Source organism: Parasteatoda tepidariorum, chromosome 11, assembly GCF_982258835.1.
Source record: "Parasteatoda tepidariorum strain Cologne lab strain chromosome 11, Ptep-v5.0, whole genome shotgun sequence".
NCBI lineage: Eukaryota > Metazoa > Arthropoda > Arachnida > Araneae > Theridiidae > Parasteatoda > Parasteatoda tepidariorum.
In genome coordinates this window covers 79,569,388-79,591,219 of record NC_141765.1, presented here as the reverse complement: position 1 = coordinate 79,591,219, position 21,832 = coordinate 79,569,388, and the positions used below count along the sequence as shown (strand labels likewise).

The 21,832-nt window shown below is 28.3% G+C and overlaps 1 protein-coding gene across 1 annotated transcript in view; it reads right to left on the bottom strand.

Annotated features, from left to right (window-relative positions):
• LOC107439970 (myosin light chain kinase, smooth muscle) overlaps positions 1 to 20,086 on the bottom strand; it is a 38,153-nt gene extending 18,067 nt beyond the window's left edge. The window contains exons 1-5 of the mRNA XM_016052732.4: positions 19,865 to 20,086; positions 14,475 to 14,527; positions 8,043 to 8,133; positions 3,939 to 4,145; positions 2,279 to 2,420 (exon numbers count right to left, since the gene is read on the bottom strand). Coding sequence (XP_015908218.1) covers positions 2,279 to 2,420; positions 3,939 to 4,145; positions 8,043 to 8,133; positions 14,475 to 14,511 — 477 coding nt within the window. The 5' untranslated portion in view covers positions 14,512 to 14,527; positions 19,865 to 20,086. The remainder of the gene's footprint in view (positions 1 to 2,278; positions 2,421 to 3,938; positions 4,146 to 8,042; positions 8,134 to 14,474; positions 14,528 to 19,864) is intronic.
• Positions 20,087 to 21,832: the final 1,746 nt, after the last annotated feature.

Genomic DNA, 21,832 nt, shown 5'->3' with positions numbered 1-21,832 from the left:
GCGATGGCTGGTTGATACGAATTCCGCATCCGGCTTGCACCGACCACAGTGCTGACGGGTAATATCCTCCTTGGTAGATGGATCATGGGTTACAGACTCATATCTGCCAGGCTAACCGTGGGAGGTTTTAGTGGTTTTCCTCTCCATGTAACGCAAATGAGGGTTATTTTCATCAAAAAAAGTCCTCCACGAAGGCAAATTTCTCCTAATACTTGATCCAAGAATTCCCTTGTCTTCTGAATTGGGTTCAAAATTACAAGACTACGTAGTTTAACATTAGTAGTCGTTTATTTATTAGTGAATGTCTACTCTCATTATTATTTTGCTAATTTATTTATTTTTAATAAAATGTTATTAAAAATTGTTCGTCTGGGTTTTTTCTGGCCCCCCTGTATAAGATATACGAGAACGGACTGATTTCAAAATTTGAAATCTCGGCAACAAAGAGAAATAAAATATGTTTATTGTGAATGCTGTAAAAATTCTGACCAGCTTCGAGTACCCACTATAAATACGGGTGTCTTTGGATTTTGTTTCAGGTGTTTTATAAAGTAAAATTTCAGAAACTGAAGGAATAAAGTTGCGTAAGTATTTCTACATTTAATTTCAGTGTAAAAAGAAATGAAAGAAAATTAATGGAAGTCAGTCATTTGGCTATTTCTAAATTGTTTTCTTTATTCTCACAATTATTACAAAAAATGACAATTTAAAAATTCAAACAATAATTTTATTTTAATCTTGAATAAATCTTTAAATAAAGTTTTAAATAAAGCTACCGTCTTATTTTTTTTAAATCAATGATGTATAGCTATATATTAAGATTGTAAGAAAATAATATACATTTCTTAATAGTTAAAACTCAATCCAAATGAAAATATAACTTTACAATATTTTGTGGTAATTTAAAATTTTTTTCAACAATCTCCCTCTCCCATTTACAATGAATAGTGTTCTAGGAAAATTTTTTGTTGCACTATAACCCTGATTATATACAGTTTAAATGAAATTGAGTAGTAAATTTTTTTTTTATTACCGTCGTTGAACAGCCGACCCAATTTTGGGTTTACGACTACTAATGTTCAACTCCCCAGCCTTGTAATTTTGAGCCAATCCAGAAGACAAGGAAACTCCTGGATTATTACTCCTGGAAACTCCTGGTATGATTTGCTATGGGAACCTGGAAGACTTTGTGACTTGACAGATTTAGCGTGCATCAGACACCATTTACTACACGGGGAGTCTTCGGTGGATCGAACTCACGACTTCTTGATATGGGCCCAGTACCCTCGAACAGAATCTTCGATGTAAGGAATGGATGAATTCAGATGACGCCAATGAAATTAGATGACGCCAATAAATGGCGACTAAAACCATATGCACATGATGCGTATATTACACACAGTTTGTAAATAAATAAAATATTCTGTTATTCTTTGCGATGTTATCTTTCTTTTTACTGTGTTATAGCGTCACCTAAAGACGAAATTAAAACTTATTTATTTATTTTTTACCAAAAATTCGGACTATAACCTAAATAGCAAATATAGTCGGACTACTATTTAACGAACTTCCATTTTGCAAATTTCTCTATTTTGCGAGTTTTTTCGAGGAACCTCGAGCATTTTGGAAATTCCTTCGTAAAATAACTTCCATATTGCGAAGAGAATTTTCGATTTAACGAACTTTTTTTTGAGATCTTCTTCCCCTATTCCTTAAAATATTTCAGAACATTTCATACTTGTTAACGTATTTTATGGGATTGATTTTCGAATTGACAGGACTCTCAGGGAAAGTATTAAAGTCCCTTTTTGTTTGCGTTTCAAACGAGAAACTCAATTAAACTGAAGAACGCATGTTGTAATGCGTGGAACACATGCAGTATATTTAAAATTACTTTATATGCAGCTATAATTTTATCCATAAATTAGTTTTTTTTTAAGTTAATAATGCATGTAGCGTGATAGTTTAACACTGGATAATGTTTTGCTCTATTCTTGCAGCATTCCATGCAGTTTTCTTTTATGGTTAAGCTTTATAAAAACTACTTTACAAGATAAAGGTGCATAAATTGCTATTTCAATTATGTCTAGCGTTTATGTATTTAAAACCTGTTACGTGTTGTTTAAGTATTTCAAAAGGTGATTTTCTATTTAACGAATTTTCCATGTAACGAACTTATTTTTGGGATTTAGCTACTTCGTTAAATCTTTCAGTAGAACTGGAGTTTCAAATCTCATCAATGTTATTATAACAATCACATATCTAAAATAAATACTACCTTCATATCGAGATGAAGTATGTTTTTTGAATGCATGTATTGAACTCCTTCACATATTTGTCTCATAAATATTGTAACTGCTTTTTCAGTTAGAACAAAATCTTCATCAATGACCCTTTCGAAGAGTTCACCACCTTCTATACTGCAAAACAAGAAAATCTTATTTTAGACCATACAAATATCGCATTCCTTTATATTTAATAATATTTTCAAAATTTGATCGCAAATTTAGGTGATTATTTGTTTGACGTAAATTTCATTTTTAAAAAAAAATTGAAAAGTAAATTTATAAATTATATGATACTTATATACTGATGGTTGAACGTGTAAAGCTAAGCACAGATTAATTTTTAATCTGAGATTTCAAAAAAAAAAGTGCTATCGAGACGATGTATGCAATATATGTACAAATAATACATATCCAATAAGTATTGATACAATTTGAATGCAAAGGAACTTTGCAGTTATAATATAGAAATTTGTTTGCCAAGGATCTCGGCAGAAATTCCTTCATGACCTTTGCAGCAACAAAATAGAAATATTATTCTGCAATATATACATTAATGCATATTAGAGTGGATCAAAAAAATTTATTTTTTCATTTTAAAAGACTTTATTTAGAAAAAGTATTGTATTAAAAATCAGCATCAAAAATTTCAACTTCGTACGCAAAATTAACAATCTTTTTTTTAATTTTATGTTGGCTAACACTTTTGAAATAAACACGCTTGATTTTTTTATGCTTGTTTGATGGTTCGCTTATCCTAAATAAATTAAATTATTTTCAAAAATTTAATTTTTGTGTTTTACCCGTTTTTCGTAGCTTTCCCTGTACAACTCTTCGCCCCTTTGTTTTAACAGAACGAACTAAAACGCAATCCTATGAAAATCGTCAAGTCTACCCTCACTCTTTTCAACCAATCAATGGTATTTTTACGCTATATTTTCTTACAAAGATTTCTAAAAGATTCCTTGGCATTGTTAAATTTCCTTTTTTGTAACTACTACACATTTAAAGCGTTTTTGTTGGAGATTGACTTGAAAGTAGGTCACATATGTGCATCGCTAGCGTACTTTATTTGAAGATACAAATTTGACACCTTATACTCATAGTGACACTTTTCTAATACTCATAGTGTGAGCCGTGATGGAGCGTCCAATGAGGTTCGAATCCTAGCGATGGCTGGTCGATACGAATTCCACCCACCACAAGGCTAACCGTGGGAGGTTTTCCTCTCCATGTAACGCATCAATTGCTCAATTTAGGTTTATAAACCTTCTATATTGCTTATTGTTGACAACCACGTACTTTGGTTGGAGGGAAAAAAATGTTTCAACTTTACTTTGAAATCATTGATTCTTGCGTAGTAATCCAATTCTTCTAGACTTAATTTTATTAAATTACTTATGATACTATGCATCTATTTAAGCTTTCTTGTCATCAGAGAAAAGGTGTGGACTTTGAATGTGAGCATGAAAATACAGATTCGAGCAAGTCTAATTTTTGCAAATATTTGAAAATACAATCACACGAAAAAGTTGGATGGTTGATTGAATAGCAAATATTTTCACCGTTTATCAGCTGTCAAATAGTCTGTTGTTACAAATATATAATTGTTAACCTTTTAAAAATGAAGAATAAATAAAGTGAATGAATTACATTTCCAAAATGAGACACATTGACTTTTTCCCATCATCAAAAGCATCATAAAGTTGTAGCAATCGTGGGTGTTGTAAAACTGTCATTATTTCTACCTCTCTTTCTACATCTAAACGATCTTGAGCTTTCATTGTTGTTATAAATTTTGCTGCAAATACTTTTCCACTCTTCTTTTCAGTGCACCGATGCACAGTTCCAAATTTTCCCCTGAAAAACATTCGAAAATCTAAATTAATATCTTAACTTGGGATTCGCATTTTTCAGTTCCTACCATTACTTCACACTCTCTCTATATCTTGATCAAATTTTTAATCGTTAATAAAATACTTTATATTCATTCACTCAAAGTCAAAAACATTTTTTCACGCTTGATGTTAATGCAGTTTTTTTCAAATATTAATTCATTCATTAAATAGGAATGAGCGAAAAACGAAATAGAATTTTCTGATTGGTTAAGTGTTAGTCATTGCTTTAAATTTTAATATAAGCGATTCAGTTTTTCACATATTTCAAAGATAAAATCAGTGAAAATTTCTATCTTATGGCTCTAATTGAACAAAAAAGAATAAATAAATAGTTTATTGCGCGCATTTAAATATTTAATTATTTTATATTCGCTGTGTTAGATAAATTCAATGGATAGTTTTTTCAATAGAAATGTAAACAATAACAATCTCGAGCTCGGCACCTACTCTAGTTCCGATTAAAAATTTTACAGCTGCTTACTACATGTTATTCTGATAGGCGATATTTTCAAACGGATAATTTTGTTTTCAATAAAGGAAATAAATTAGATAATTTCTGAGCTCAAATCTGCCATATTTCATAAGATATTAATGTTAATAGTTCTAATAATAATGTTAATAATATAATATTGTTAATAATTCTGGTGAGTTTGAAGTGAAAATTTGTTTTAGTTTTTTAGAGATATATTGTTAAAAAAGGTGACATGGTTGCTAGATTTTGAATAACTCGCTTTTTTGGCAGTCTTGATATGGCCTCTTTCCATAAGTTTATTACTGTTTGTTCTTGTTGCAAGCTGTGCACCATCTTACGTTAGTGTTAACACTTTTAGCATTGTAAACACCAGTATTGTTAGCATTGTAAACACAAGTAATAAGTAATCAAATATATTGTTTGCATATATATATATATAGTTAATAAAATACTTTATATTCATTCACTCAACTTCAAATACATTTTTTTAAGCTTGTAGTGGAAGATGTGGTGTAACTACCACTATGAAAGTTTAACATCATTCACTAGTATATAAAGCATGCTAACTTGATTCTATCACGAGGTACCTTTTGATAGATGAAGGTTGGCATGGTCGATAACTCCGCCCCCCCACATTGGTGACCTTCGGACGTGATTTGCTCATGCAAGTAACGCCCACTTCGCAATCTCTTAATGGTAACGCCTACTTCGATGTACAGTCCACATTGAATGGTTGACTTGCTATTTGTGAATGCATCATTCACCTCCTGCGCCGTTGCTTCTCAGTCTCGTCTCGAACATTCACAAATCGCCTACACTCTCGACTGCTAATGGCAACACAGGAGCGACTTCGACTGTGATGTTAATACACCTCTCACATTCAGCACTCAAAAAATCCGGTGACTCTCTCCCGGTCTTTCACAAGTACAACAACTAGTGAGATCTGTTCATCGAATTATATCTCTGATAAAATTCTGGTGGGGGAGTACTGTGGTGTAACTACCACTATGAAAGTTTAACATCATTCACTAGTATATAAAGCATGCTAACTTGATTCTATCACGAGGTACCTTTTGATAGATGAAGGTTGGCATGGTCGATAACTCCGCCCCCCCACAGAAGACACTTGATATCAATACTGTTTTTTCAAATATTAATTCATTGAATAAATTTAATTAATTAATTTTATTTTTATATAGGAGAATTATTATTTAATAAAAAGTTACTGAAATAAACTTTTTCTTTGTTGACTTAAGTAGGAATTGATTATTATTTTTTATATTACTTATTAAGATGCTATCTTTACTGTTTAAGTAGGCATAGATTCTAAAACTGCTAATATATAAAGCGAACACAAAAACAATCTTCCCCTGAATAAGCATATGTACAAATATTTTTTGAAACTACTCAATCTGGAAATTAGCTGGTCAGAATAGTTTTAGCCATTTTTAAGTTCCCTCACCTATGTTTCTGTTTGAAGTAGTTCTCAAAATGAAATGTAGATGGCAGCACAAAATCACGTAATTAGTAAATGTTTATTTTTATGTTTTATGTAGTTTAGTTCTTTATGTGTTTTTTCTTAATAAAGTTTTGTTATTAAAACAGGCATGGTAATTTCAAAGTGCTTTTTTCCCCGAGAAGAAATTCTATTACAACCTGCAATACTCGATAAAAGTATTACGTCTACTAATACTGAATTATGAATAACCTTTGATTGGTTTTTATGCAGTAAGATTTAATAGTAATCTTAATAAGGGTTGTAATCTTAATAAGGTCTTAGTAATCTTAAGTAAGGGTTTTAATTATTGCAAACGATATTTTAAGTTATGAAATCAGAGACAAGAAGGTATACTTTCTCTGAAACATACTTTCTTTTTTCAACCGATCATTGTACTTCAAAATAAAGGGGGTGGCCACAATTTGAAAAATATGGTCCCAATAAGTAAACCCTTTAATGATAATTTCACTTTTTGTTTCTTTCTCTTTACCTCAAGAACTCTTTACATCGAGATTGAAACATTTCACACACAGCTAGAAAATTATTATACGAAAAATAATTTTTAATAGTTATTTAAAATAATTTTTATGAATTAATTTATTAATACTCGAAAATTTTTTGAATTGTAAGGCATAAATTTTAACTGCATTTTGAGGTAAGCAATTTCAAATGACACTGCATAAAATTGGTCGAATAGTGTCCCATAAATCAAAATTTTAAAATTATGTCTTTTTATCGGTCGAATAGTTTTCCAGAAATCAAATTTAAACTGTTTAAAATTATAAATTCAGGATTGATTCATCCGATTTAGTTCAAATTTTGTATTTTGTAATTTAAAATTACATACTTTAAAATTATGTAAAAAAAAAGTGTTTACCTTACGATTCAAAATTTCTTTTTAAATAAATTATTAAAAAATAAATATTAAAAATTGTTATTTTTTACATGGAATTATCTTTGGATAAATGAATTGCTTATAAAAAGTTTTGCTTAAAACGTTCTCGAGATATAGCATAAAAACAGAAACTGAGGTTTCCTAATTTTCAACTGCTTATACAATTGGGACACTATTTTTCAGATTGCGGCCCGAATTTTGAAGAATTCCGCCGGAAAAAGGTAAGTTTATTCACTGAAAGTGTGTTCCTAATTTCGTGACTTTAATTAAGGTTATAATTAAGCTTATTTAAGGTTATGCCCTCAAAACATTAAAACTAAGTACATGAAAATTCGATCATTAGATCAAAAATAATTCTTGTTATTCTGGGGACTTTCTTTTCGCATAATTTTAGATTGAATATTTTTTTGTACATAATTAGAAAGTTCGTTAATTATGAAGATAATCCTATGCATAAAAAAATAATTATAATTATTTTTTTGAAACGATTCAAAAAGTTTAAAAATAAAAATTTTTAAATGTCAAGCAATCACTATCAGCAATCTAAAAAAGAAATCTGCCAGATTCCTGATTTCATGAGCAATAACATTTCAGATATGTTTTAAATGATTCTATTATTTAAGTTGACGTACTTAAAGAAATTGTTACATTTGAAAAACTTTGTCTCTATTTACAATAAATTAAAATTGCTTACGAAGAAAGATGACTTTGGAATATTACAGAGAATTTTAACGGTAATATTAAAATATTACAAATCATTACGAAGAAAGGCAGAACATCAAAACCATGTTAATTGGAGTAGAGGGCGACTAGAAGATACTTCTTTTTTAGTCACTCAAACATGTTTCAATTCAAAATTGTCATGTTAATTCATCAATGTTTTTAAATTTACAATAATTTTTATGCTTAATTTAGAGAAGGAGTTTTGGTTTAGTGTTTATAGAATACGTTCATTAGGTCAAACAAGTAAGCTTTTTAAAAAACAGAAGCTTACCTTCCTAGCTCTTGATTTAATGTATATTCTGTCTTTACATCTTTACCTTTTTTTACAATAATTGTTCTGGCTTCAAAATCAGGCTCTGGATCTAAAATTCAGAAATACTTAAAACATACTTTCTTATATGAATTATTCAAAATAATTCTAAATTATTCTATTTAAAAAATACCTATGGTAAAGAAGAAAATTGATGCATTCTATTTTGTAGAATTAAGACGAAGCACCTTTTTAAGAAATTTCACCAAAAACTTATTTTTGAGAAATTGCGGATGAAAACTAATTTTAAAATCTTATAAAAATCCATCTTCCGGATCTAGATGGCAGCATCATCTGAATTAGTTTTTAAAACTGATACAATGATGATACCGCAGTTGACATTGCCATTGATACAACAATGACAATGAGTTCTTTACACTATGTGATTACATTATTTAGTGATCTATAAAATCGTTCATATGATGTATTAATTAATAAATTATTTGTTAAACTTACAAATGAATAGAAGAAAATTCAGAAATACTTCTTGTAAAACTTATATAATGATTTTTAAACCTTTTTATTCATTTTTAGCTTTCACATAAACTTTTTTATAAATATTTGGCAAAATTGCGAACCATATGTGTTTCTTGTGTTAAATAATGAATTTCTTTTTTTTTTACTACCTTATTAAAAAATTAATAAATAAGTTAAAATTGTATAGTGGATCATCAATGTCTTAAAAAATTCTAAAATCGTCAAAATATTTTGTGGACTTTAAGATCTGATTAATATATCAGAAAGCAAGTAACGTTGTTCTGTTTAGTAAAATTTAGTTCATTATTCAGTCTTAATTAATATGAGTTTGTGGTAGTTACGATCTGTATGAATTTTTAGATTTATCGATTTTTTTTTTATCTGAACGTTATAATAATAATTTTGTAACGATAATAAATGCGTGTTAAATACATAATTTTTTTGACAATTGACTTTTTTGAGAATTTTTTTTATTCAATTTACAATAACAACCGTTTTATTCTAAAACTAAAATCATTCTTAAATCTGCGTTTTGAACGAATAAAATTTAATAAATTATGTTCAATAAAAACAATGGTAGTTTTAAAATTTATAAGGATATACCTTAATATTGATATATATCTGATAAAAAAATATTTTTTAGGTTTTTGTAACTGATATTCAGTTGAATAGGTATCAGTTTGTAACTGATGTAACTTTAGGGGGAAAAAAAACGCAATTTGTCCTACTCTGTAACGAGAGTTATAAATAAAAAAAAAAAAAAAAAAAAAAAAAAAAGGATTTAGTAATTATTTCTTGATGAACAAATTTAAGAGAAGTTTAATAAAAATAATTTTTGAACTAGTTGTTTCTTTTCTTCCTACAATATTTCTGTCACATCTTATAAGGAAGATATCTGCGTGGGATTCGAACATCAATTGGAGTACTTTTATACCGTCAGTATTTTTGATTATAAAATAACATATATGTAAAATCTTTTATCTGTTTCGCACTAGTTGCAGATATATATATATATATATATATATATAATTAATAGTGGTAGTTCCAGCAAAAAAATTTGTAACGAAATAGAGAAACTTCGCCAAATGCACAGTAAAAAATACAGTTGGAAAAAATCACGTTAAAAGTACAAAAAAATAATTTTAAACAATTTCTCGTTATAGTCCTAATTCAGCTAGTTAAATGTAATTAAAAAATATTTGTAAAATTTAGAATTATACAAGAAATTTAGGACTTATTATTCGAAACAGAAGAATTTTTATTCTAATTTTATAATTCAATCTTTTAAATTTAGCCTTTTAAAATGCAAATATTATAGTTTCCTATTTTGCGGAAAAGCTTTAAACTATTTATTTATAACAATGCTGCATTCTGCTGCGGAATAAATGCAACTTGGTGACGTCAATTAAAAATTGTAGTTTTTGGGTGTTTATAACTTATAAATAATTACTTTGAAATAGACAAAAGGTGCTGGGGTAGCCTGGTCCCGTTTGAGAGAACGTGATCCAGCCGGCCGAAGACTCTCCGTGTAGTAAATGGGGACAGGTACACGCTAAATCTATCGGGTCACAAAGTATTCCATCTTGCCATATTAAATTATACGTCTGGCAGTACCGAATTGGATCTATCTCTGGTTCTGGTCCAAATTGCGATCTGCGGATGAATGACCGCATGTATAAATGGGTCCACCCTATATTTTATAACCGTCGTTGAACCGCCGACACAATTTTTGGGTTTACGACTACTAATGTTCACCTACGTAGCTTTGTAATTTTGAACCAGCAGACAAGGGTCCCGCACTGCAATACTGATCGTTAGGATTCGGTTCCCGGCAGATCACCGAGGTCAAGCGTCAGTGTGCGGGTGGGTGACCACTTGGATCAGTCTGCCTAGGGTCTGCGTAAGGTGTGCAGTATTGGTCCTCGTTAAAACTGTTCTATCGACAAGTGCTCGCTTCGCGTGCAGTTCGTCGGGCGACCGAAGCGGGGGTGCCATCCCCTCTGCAGAGGATCGAAATTGTGATGGCATGTTTTCCGATCATCCTCAGAGATGTTTCCCTCACCGTCGCCAATAGCCCACTGTGCAGCTCTGGTGCGACGCAATTGAACTACAATTACAACAACAGAAGACAAGGGAACTCCTAGATCAAGAATTGGGAGAAATTTGCCTTCGTTGAGAACTTTTTGATGGAACTAACCTGCATTTGCGTTACATGGAGTGGAAGACCACGAGAATCTCCCACTGTTAGCCAGACCCATGATCCGCCTACCACTAAGGATATTTCTTGTCATCAGTGTGGTCGGTGCAAGAATGCGGAATTTGTATCGACCAGTCATTGCCATGATTCGAACCTGGTTCATCTGATTGGAAGGCGAACGCTCTATTCCCTGAGTCATCGCTGCTCGTGTCCGCCCTATAAACGGGTGTGGCGTATGAGTGAGGCAGAAGTCGACCATGAATGGCTACTGGAAAACAAGAACAATCGCACTACTTGCCGTAATGGTATACGAGAATAGCAATAGAGAAAAAATATTTTTAATACGATTTCAGAACTATGAGTAAAAAAGAAATTAATTTTGATTGGTATGTGAGATTTTGGGTACCTTCTCTATTTGCCATGAACAAAGATGAGTGAAGTATACTTATATGAATGATGCTCTACGACTTCCCTAATATTCCATTAACAGTTTCGTATACATAGATTCTACTTAAACTATACCTACAGACATTTAAAAAGATGGATAAGAACTTTTAAAGGGTTAAAATATGAGTCATCATCATTTTAAAACAAACTTAGTAAATCAAAAGAGGCATATTAAAGCGTAAAGTTTGCTATCACTTAAATATTAATATATAATCTTCCCGAAAATCAAAAAAGTTGACAGTACAATAGAACTGGGCAATGTAAGAAATTTTATATCGTGATGCATGATGCATCGTCTGTTAGACATCGCGATATAGCGATGTATCGCGATTTAGCATATGTTCAAAAATTATCTTTCAGAAGTCTTTAAATTTATCAAAAATAAATAAAAGGAATAAATCTATTACGAAACAAAATGTATTAAGTAAAAACAAACCCAAGCTTATTTTTTTTTAAAAATAAGCTTGGCTAATTTTAATAAAAGCTAATTTTTTTTAAAATTAAAAATGACTTAAGATTTATTGGTTTAAAAATAATAATAAAACTAACAAAATATTTTACATACCTGCATTAAAAATTAAAAGGAAAAAAAAAACGAAAGTAAAAAAACAAACTAAAGAAATGTTCACTTTAGTAAAACATTTTTGAATTTGTTGAAAAAAATCGTCCTTTTGAAGCATTGTTAGACATTGTTTAATTTATTTATTTAAATTAATAAAGTTGCATTAACTAATGCTCTAATTCTATACTTAATGAATGTAAAAGTAAATTAAAGTTTTTTATTTATTTATAATTATTATATATTTTTTCTTTTTTTTTTTGAAAATAAAATAGACTAAGGATTTATTTGTTTAAAAATGATACTGACTGTCGAACAAATTATGAAACAAACAAGTATTGAAAGAATTTTAAGAAAAATTTAAAAAAAGAAAAACTTTTAAGTACTATTGTTAAATTATTAAAAAGCGTCAAAACATAGCTTAACTTTTTATTCAATTAAAAAAAAAATATTTGTTTTAACTAACAGCCAAATTTTTTTTATAATTAAAAACGACTGAAGATTTATTTGTTTAAAAATAATCAAATTCTATCAAATTATTATACTCACGTGCATTAAATAAATTTTAAAAAAACTAACTTTTTATAATAAAGTTGGATACAAAATACCCCTATTAAATTGTATAGCTTAAAATGAAAAACAATAATTTAAAAAAAACAATGAAGAATTATTTATTCATTTTTTCTTTTCATTAATAGTTAGATTTCAAAACGAAAATTTAAGATGACAAGCGATTGCGCAACGATCGCCAAGTAACAGTAGGTCTACTAAAAATAATTGACAAGAATCGTTAAATCCCGACAGACAAAAAAAAAAAAAAAAAAAAAAAAAAAAAAAAAAAAAAGAAGAAGAAAAAGTGACGAAATAATGCCCAATGAAACGATCGCTAAGACTCACTGAAAATAATTTACAAGAAACGTTAAATCCCGACAAAATAAGGTGCACAGCGATCACAAAATAGCTAAAGTCCAGCGGAAATTAATCTTCAAGTAATCTTCCTAAGACAAAAATGGCGCATAAAGAAACTATGCATAGCGTTCTATTTCACCGCTGATCCTCGCACGAACCGAGAGTTCTGATTCAGTTCGCTTTTCGTTATTCAACATAACGAAACTAATATCGTCTTCGTAGCTAGACGCTATCAACAGCTCCGCAGTTAGACGAAATCAAAATCGTCTCCGTCAGCTCGGTGACAGCGTTAGCGTAGGCAAGGATTCGCACATGTTAAATCGTTAAACCGCGAGCATTGTCTTACATGACGACGGCTTAAATCAGATTTCTGATGCATCGAAAATGAAAGTCACTATCGGCGGCTTAAATCAGATTTTTAATGCATCGCCTAAAACGAAAGTCATTATATCTTCTTGCCGATATATGCATTAAATCGATATTTCACGATGCATCGATTTATAGCCCAGTCCTACAGTACAATTAAAAATTATATTTAATATTTTAAGAATCACTTTAGCGTGGACCCAGTCTTCTTTGTACAGTCCTGGTAAACCTTAGACACTCATTTTGGTCGAAATAAGCCAAAAGATTTTTAAAATTAGATTTCACTTGAGAATTAAACATCAAATCTTCTGATTTCAGATCTAGATCTGAGGCAATTCAAATATACTAGTAGTGAAAGACTTAACAGAATGTAATATTCTTTATCTTAATATTGCAACTATTTTTCAATTTTTTTTCTAGATGCGTACGGATCAAATTTCCTGACTAGCGCAGTCATAAGGTGTTAATTACATTTTTTCAATGCAATTCGCTTTCTTGGTTACTTAAGCTAGATTTGTGAATGAAATGCTTTCGAGATCTTTTAAGAATTGTTCCGTAACATCTCACAACAAAAATAAGTTGGAAAAAGATTTGAACACCAAGAAGTTTTACGAAGCAGTAGATCCTAATTAAGTAAACATTAAATCCATGAAAATAATAGATTTGTTACTACGAGGAAAATTTAAGACATCATATGGTCTTGTATTGTTGCCAAACAAAAGCAACTTCATCTACTAAATTATTATTAATATAATATTATTACATATATGTTGGTAAATTGAAAAAGTTCTTCAGTGTACACAATAGAAAAAAAATTTTTCTTTGCTTTTGTATTTAAAAAAAAACATTACCAATTCAACTTTCAAAAAAAATTCCTACTCAAAAGTATTTTCTACGAAATTGAAAATTTTAATCATGAAAACTGCTGCACCCCTGGGCAATAGGTATTTGGTATAGCTACATTATTTTTTGATTATTCATTTTCAGCTAAGAAGAATGATGTCTGACTAAACCAATACAATACATGATTTCAATCCTTCCTTTGATTTCTCCAACATCTATAATTATTTGATTATTTAATTTCTCATAAGTATAATTTGTTTCATTTTTTAAAAGTATTAAAAAAGTATTACGGAATATTCTGTGCATGAAAATTGAAGGGCATTAATATTTTCTGTATGTAGTTATGGTGCTGTTAATGAAAGCTTTTTAAAAATATTAATTTCTAAATAAAATATTTAAGATAAATTGCATAATAACGATATTTATATAAGAACCTAATATTTAAAGAAGACATACATAAATTCTGCTCTGCTAATATCTAACACACACAATATATATATAAACTTATAATTTTCTTTAATAAGAGCTGTTTGAACAGTGGTTATTTTTCTATCAATAAGAAAGTATTTTTATAAAGTAATTAAAAAAAGTTCACCTTCACCCGGATCTGTTTCGTCCACATAAATTGACATAATTTTTGATAGGAACCTGAAATCAAAAAAGAATTTATTATTTTAAGCAGATAAGAAAAAATGAAAGAAATAAGTTTTATTTGTTTTGATTTATTTGAAATAACAAGAGTAAAAACTCCATATGAATTTTGAGAATATGGTCCTTAATGTTCGGATAGGAAAGAGATCGAAAGTTTGGCTTTTTCATGTTAATTTCAATTACTTAATGAGATCAAACACAAGTCGAATGATCAAAAAGTTAAAAAGGTTTTGTGAAGAAGGTACATTTATACCCTAATGAGACACATAAAACCTTCCTAACTGTAAAGTTTACCGAGTTGATTCATTTAATTTGGCATTAAAAAAGTACACAGAATTGGATATTCGTATAATGGGAAAGAGTATTTTTTTACTCATTTCACATAAAATTGACCCTCGTGGCAGAATCGTGGCGACATTGTCGCATACCGAGTTCTTGCAGAAAGATTTCTCCTTTGGGAAGTAAAAAATTTTGGTTTTCGTTTCTGCAGAAATTTTCGTTCTATTTTTTTATGCAATTATTACTATTGATTTCGATATAACTTTTAAAATCCAATATTTCTAATACTTCATTACTTATTACAGCAACTGAATCTCAAAATGAAAATACGCATTTAGTAACTCCTTTTTCCGATTCATGCGGTGTAGCCGTCGTTTTTTTTTTTTTTTTTTCTCGGTAGTTACTGCAACGCATTTCACGATTTTTTTATTATTTTTTTTAATGTGAGGATGATTTACAAAAACCAATTAAAGAAATAATTCGTGTGTTTTACCCCTACAAAATGCAAGAATATCGGCATAATATTAGAATAAAAAAATATTACATATTCAATTAATAAAACTATTTTATTGATTTCGAGAAGTTTTCTTTTCTGAAATCGACGATTCTGTTACTTTAAATTAGTAATATGTATATTTGTTAATTTTAAAAGTATCCTGTAGAAAGATATTAGTATTAGAGAGGTATATCGCAGAAAGTCCGAAATGGGGAAATTACCCATAAAAATCTCGATGATTTTCCATTGATGAGCCAACTTACATCTTGATGGTTCCATCAAAACTGCCGAACATTCCAATTTAGGAATAAGTTGGCTCTTTTAAGTTGGCCCAACATAGCATACCCAACATGGTATGATAGATTTTTATGTTGGACCAACATAGTATAATGGATCTTTATGTTCGGCCAGCATAGAATACCCAACATGGTATGATAGATTTCTATGTTGGACCAACATAGTATAATGGATCTTTCTGTTCGGCCAGCATAGAATACCCAACATCATATGATGGATTTTCATTTTGGACCAACATAGTATAATGGATCTTTATGTTCGGCCAGCATAGAATACCCAACATGGTGTGATAGATTTTTATGTTGAACCAACATAGTACAATGGATCTTTATGTTAAACCAGCATAGAATACCCAACATGGTATGATAGATTTTCATGTTGGACCAACATAGTATAATGGATCTTTGTGTTCGGCCAGTATAGAATACCCAACATATTGTGATGGATTTTTATGTCGTATATAATTTTCCGATGAATATTTTTCATTTATTGTTTAAAAAGCTGTAAGAGAATATTTTAAACTAAATATCGGAAAAAATTGTATTTTTTAAAATGTTTTTTTTTTTCACTTTAGAATAGAAAATAGTTTTATACTTTTAACTGTCGTGAGACAAATATGTTTAATATTTGCTCCAATGAGTATTCTGTTGGGAAAAAAATCGTTAAACAACGTCTTAAAAAAATTCCAGGGTTAACTGTGTTTGGTCATAAACAAGATCTTTTCTCATTATTTTGTCTCAAGTTTTTTGTTAGTAATTTTCGTTTACTTTCTGTACTGTCAAATCAACTCGTTTAAATGTTTTTAAAAGTTCTCAGATATTATACTCCTATCCAACGTTATTTTTACAAGTCTTGAAAGGCTATTTCTTATAAGTTTTGTAAAAACTAAGAAGTTTAATGAAAATTAAAGTGAAATTAGATGACTTTTTATGGATGCACTTGGATTATTTTCAATTATTTAAATTGTGAAGTTGTTTTGGAATTCAATTTCAGTGTTTGAAAAATCGTGCAAATTTTATTCTTTACTAACCTACAAAATAAAAACTATTTGAAAATTTTATTCGAATTTTAAAATTAAATTCAGAATTTTTACAGAAATAAGGCGAAAAATACACTTTCAGAAAATGCTTAGTCAAAAGTACCAAGCAGAAGATGGTAAAATTTACCGTGTTTCTTGCTTGATAGGAACACCAAAAAAGAGTAGTAATTCTTACGGAAGCCCATTGGGTATGATTTTGGTAAAATTAATGATAAAATAAGGTTTTATAATAAATGATAAAATTTTATAAATGTGGTAAAATTTGATAATTTTACCATGATCCCTTTAAAATTATTTTTATTAGAATTTAATATGAAAACCATTTTTTTGGTTAAATTTACTTTTCAGTTATATTTTTTTAATTAAATATGTGATAATTCTGAAAAACAGAATTTTCGGTAAATTATTACCATATGGTCAGAAAAATTACTAAATCACTGGTTTAAATACTGTAATTTAGTTACCGTGTAAATGCTTTAAGAAAATATTTGCTGTATTGTTTTCTCTGAAGAATTCTGAAAAACAAAATCTTAACAATTTCCGAAAACAACCAGATTTAGTTGAAAAAACCAAGACAAAAACAGTATTTTTTGCTTTGTTTTTGGGTTTTCTTGAGAATAAAAGAAACACAAAAAATCTGATTTAATGTGGCTTTTTTCGTCAAAATCTGACTTCATTTTGCAAACCCTGAGAGAAACTGACATTATTTAAAAGTTTTTATTTTTGGATATATAGCAGTTAAAATAGTATAGAATAATTTTTAATTAAATTTGATCAATCCTGTATTGTACTATTATAATTTCTTAATTTTCCATAGATTTAATTTAAAAAGTATATGTTTTGTGTAAATGGAAAGGTATCATTGCGTTTTACAAAAAATTATCACTGGTTGTTTGCTAATAAATAAACTTGTTTGAAGTTCTCGTTAGATCTTAAAATAAAATCATCCTTACAACACTTAGAATGTCTTTGTTCTTTTGCCAAGAATTATTCTTAAAGTAAATGATAGAACAATTTAAAAGAGGACACTTTTTTTCTTCTTCTTCGTTAATTATTGGTTATTTCTATTTTTTACTAAGACTTAAACATTTGGAAAAATAATTATAAGTAGTATAATGTTGAATATTTAGTTAAAAAGAAAGAAGGTGAAATTAAATAAAGTTTCAATAAGGCTATTATTTTTGGAACATCTGCTGTCAGCCTTGAATGCTGTGCCAAATAAAACTACTAAAGCAACCATTTCAATCTCGTTTTCTTTTGAAAACCTTTTTTTTAAATTTATTGCTCTGCTTTAAACAAAAACAAAAAAAAAAGAATTTTTTCAAGGCAGAACAGAATTTGTTAATAGAGTTGCCTTTCTTAAGTTTAGGTTCAAACCAAATAAGTGAACCCCTCTTGACTATTTTTTTTTCCTTTCTGTGTTCTTCTTTGGTTTCCTTTGTTTCTTTGTGGAATCTACTAAATTTATCACTGGATAATATACAGTCCTTTTTTATAAAACTTATTTCATAGTACTTTTATATAAAAAATTATTAAAACTAAATCATTTACTTGCTCAAGAAATATACAATAAAATTATCTTGTAGTGTATAGAATAAATTCAGGTAGCAGCGAAAATTTTAATTACTCTTGCATTTCTATATGCTATAAAACTCTTATTCTTTTATCGTTACTAGTAGTTTTTTTTTTTAAAAAAACGTATTGTTATGTTACTCTTTTAACAATAAGTTTAACTCTTTAATGGGCCATTTTTTTCTAGTATGGGTAAATTTAAATACTTTTTGAATTTAGAGGAAAAATTCATTTAAATTCTTTGATAAAATTAATTTGAATTTTAACAACATTTAATTTGTTTTAATATGTTTACTACTACCCAACAGGTGTTATAAAAAGTAACAAGTTTAATTACTTTCATTTATTTTTATTTGTAAAATAAATTTCATAATTACTCCAAACTAAAAAAGGAGTTATATATTAAAACTTTTTATACATTCCCTTAAATCAGGCATATTGTTTCGTCACCAATTTTATTCAATATTACTTCATCAGAACTGAAGTTAATAACAAATGGCATATCAAAGTTACAGTGGAGGTAAATATGATTACCACTGCTTTAGAAAGGGTTAAAGTAATATTATTTTGACTGGGAATGCAATCATTAATTTAAAACATTTAAAAAAAAAAACTGAAAAAAATTTAACAAAAAAAAAAGAAAAAAAACTGTGCATTTTTTGTCACACTTTTTATAAAATCCTTATCTAGTTTGTAATAGGTTTATTTTTGTTCCATTGCATTGTTATATGAAATGAATACAAACAGTACAAATATACAAAACATAAATCAGTATAATCACTCTGCTGATAGATTTAAAATTTATGCATGGGAAAAATTATGTTAATACTCTGTTGTTTAAGAAATATTTAATTAAAATATATACTTGAAAAAATATCTAAAGGTATATAAATAAGTTTATAATACTTAATTTAATCTTACTTTTTGCTAATATGAAAAATACATTTAAGTAAAGTAAAATTAACGCACGGTTTCATAAGTTATTTTTTTTTTTTTTTTTTTTTTTTTTTTTTTTTTTTTTTTTGGATGCGAAATTACTTTTGCTAAATATTATTTGTCAAAGATATTACCAAGTAATCGTCTTATTGAAACGTTGTACTCTTATTTTTATTTGCAATCTGATGCTATTAAAAATTTTTTTTTCTTTGTGTTACATTGGCTTAGTAAACATCATGAATATCTAAAATGTGCCTTTATGAATGAATTTGTTTTTCAACAAATGGAAAATATAGAATTATAATAGTATACACGTAGAATTATAATAATTTTTTTAATTATCTACGTTGATTCCTATCACTAGACATTATTGTAAATTTGCTTTGAAATTTTTACTATGAATTATTAACATTAATTGCAGTAAGGACTGCGTTATAATTCCAACTTTTAAGAATTACCCGTAGAGTTATTTAAATTTTAGTTTCAGAAGACTAATATGAGTAGATAAATACGAGAGTAAGTAAAATGGTGTCTCTTACTACCTTCTTTAGTAATAAGGACAAGAACAAAGAAGAAGAAATTCCAAATAAAATGAAAGGCATAAAAAAGGAAAAACACAATTTTAACCATTATAATACGAGAAAAGAAGATTAAAAACGTAATTCTGAATTAAAAATCAAAACACTGTCTTTAAAAGGTTTGTTGTGATACATACCTCCACTAATGTATGATATTCCAAATATGTGTGAAATTATCTAAAATAGCGCTGAAGAAAGTACAAAGACGATGTTAGGGAAGAAGAGGATAAAATAAAACCCCAAGTTCAGATCAAGAATAAACGAATGAAAGAATTTGGCTTCTTTCGCCTCCAATTGATGGGGGTAGAAGCCAGATTCTGGCTAAGAATTCCTCAGCCACCCTTTTTGAACTTCTTGGCATCGATTATAAGTTTCTTCTCCAACGATTCCTTTCAACTATCAACAAACAGTTCAACCTTTGATGTCATTAGCTTTGTTATCTTATTGTTTCATTCAATTAAATATCATTTCAATTATCCAGTTTATCTTCTTTTTTTAAACATTCTTATTAATTGAACTGAATGTTTATTGAATTCAACTATCTACAAACAGTCGAACCCTTAATGCTATTAGCTTTGTTATCTTATTGTTTCATTCAATAAAATATCATTTCAATTATAAAGTTTTTCTTCTTTGTTTAAACATTCTTATTAATTGAACTGAATGTTTATTGAATTCAACTATCTACAAACAGTCGAACCCTTAATGCTATTAGCTTTGTTATCTTATTGTTTCATTCAATTAAATATCATTTCAATTATCCAGTTTATCTTCTTTTTTTAAACATTCTTATTAATTGAACTGAATGTTTATTGAATTCAACTATCTACAAACAGTCGAACCCTTAATGCTATTAGCTTTGTTATCTTATTGTTTCATTCAATAAAATATCATTTCAATTATAAAGTTTTTCTTCTTTGTTTAAACATTCTTATTAATTGAACTGAATGTTTATTGAATTCAACTATCTACAAACAGTCGAACCCTTAATGCTATTAGCTTTGTTATCTTATTATTTCATTCAATAAAATATCATTTCAATTATCCAGTTTATCTTCTTTTTTCAAACATTCTTATTAATTGAATTGAATGTTTATTGAATTCAACTATCTACAAACAGTCGAACCCTTAATGCTATTAGCTTTGTTATCTTATTGTTTCATTCAATAAAATATCATTTCAATTATCCTTTAATGTCATTAGCTTTCACCTTTAATGTCATTAGCTTTGTTGTCATTTTATCTTATTGTGTCATCCAATAAAGTATCATTGCAATCAGTTAAACTGCTTTTTTGGAAAATGTTTTAACCCTTTAATGGTCTATTTATTTCTAGTAAGGTTACATTAAAGTACTTTTAGAATTTAGATGAAATAATTCATTTAGATTAGTTGATAAAATTAATTTGAATTTTAACATTTTTTGTGGTAAATATATTTACTACAACCCAATAGATGTTATGAAAAGTAAGAGACTTAATTACTTTCATTTCTTTTCGTTTGCTAAATAAATTTTATAAATACTTCAAACTGAAAAAGGAATTATATACTATTACTTATTTTACATTCCTTAAAAAGAGACATATTGTAACCAATTTTATTCAATATTACTTTATCAGAGCTGAAGTTAATAACCAAAGTTATAGTGGTGGTAAATATACTTACCACCACTCACGGTTAATTCATTGTTGAAAATTTCCGATACGTGTAAGCTCATTTGAATTCGCTACTCACTTTATAGAATTAGTTTTGTGTCTTGTTCTGTATTTTCTGTTTTTTTTGCTTGATATGTTTTATTTAGTATATATTTTTACTTAATGTGCTTTATTTCCGTTTTAATTTTTTGAGTGCTCCTCACACTATTGCATTGATATATTTTGCTTTAGTTATATTGATACAATATTAGAAAGCCCTCCTTTTTGCGGATATAATTGTGTGAGCTGATGAAGAAATTATATCTTTTCATCTATTTTGTTTTCCGGCTTTTTAATATTTTTTTAAGCAAATTTTTTTTTCAAAATATTTAATTTTTCTTCTCCTTTCATTAATCTTAATTATTTTCTATGTTTTTTCTTAATTTTAAACTTATTTTACTTACTTGAAGATTA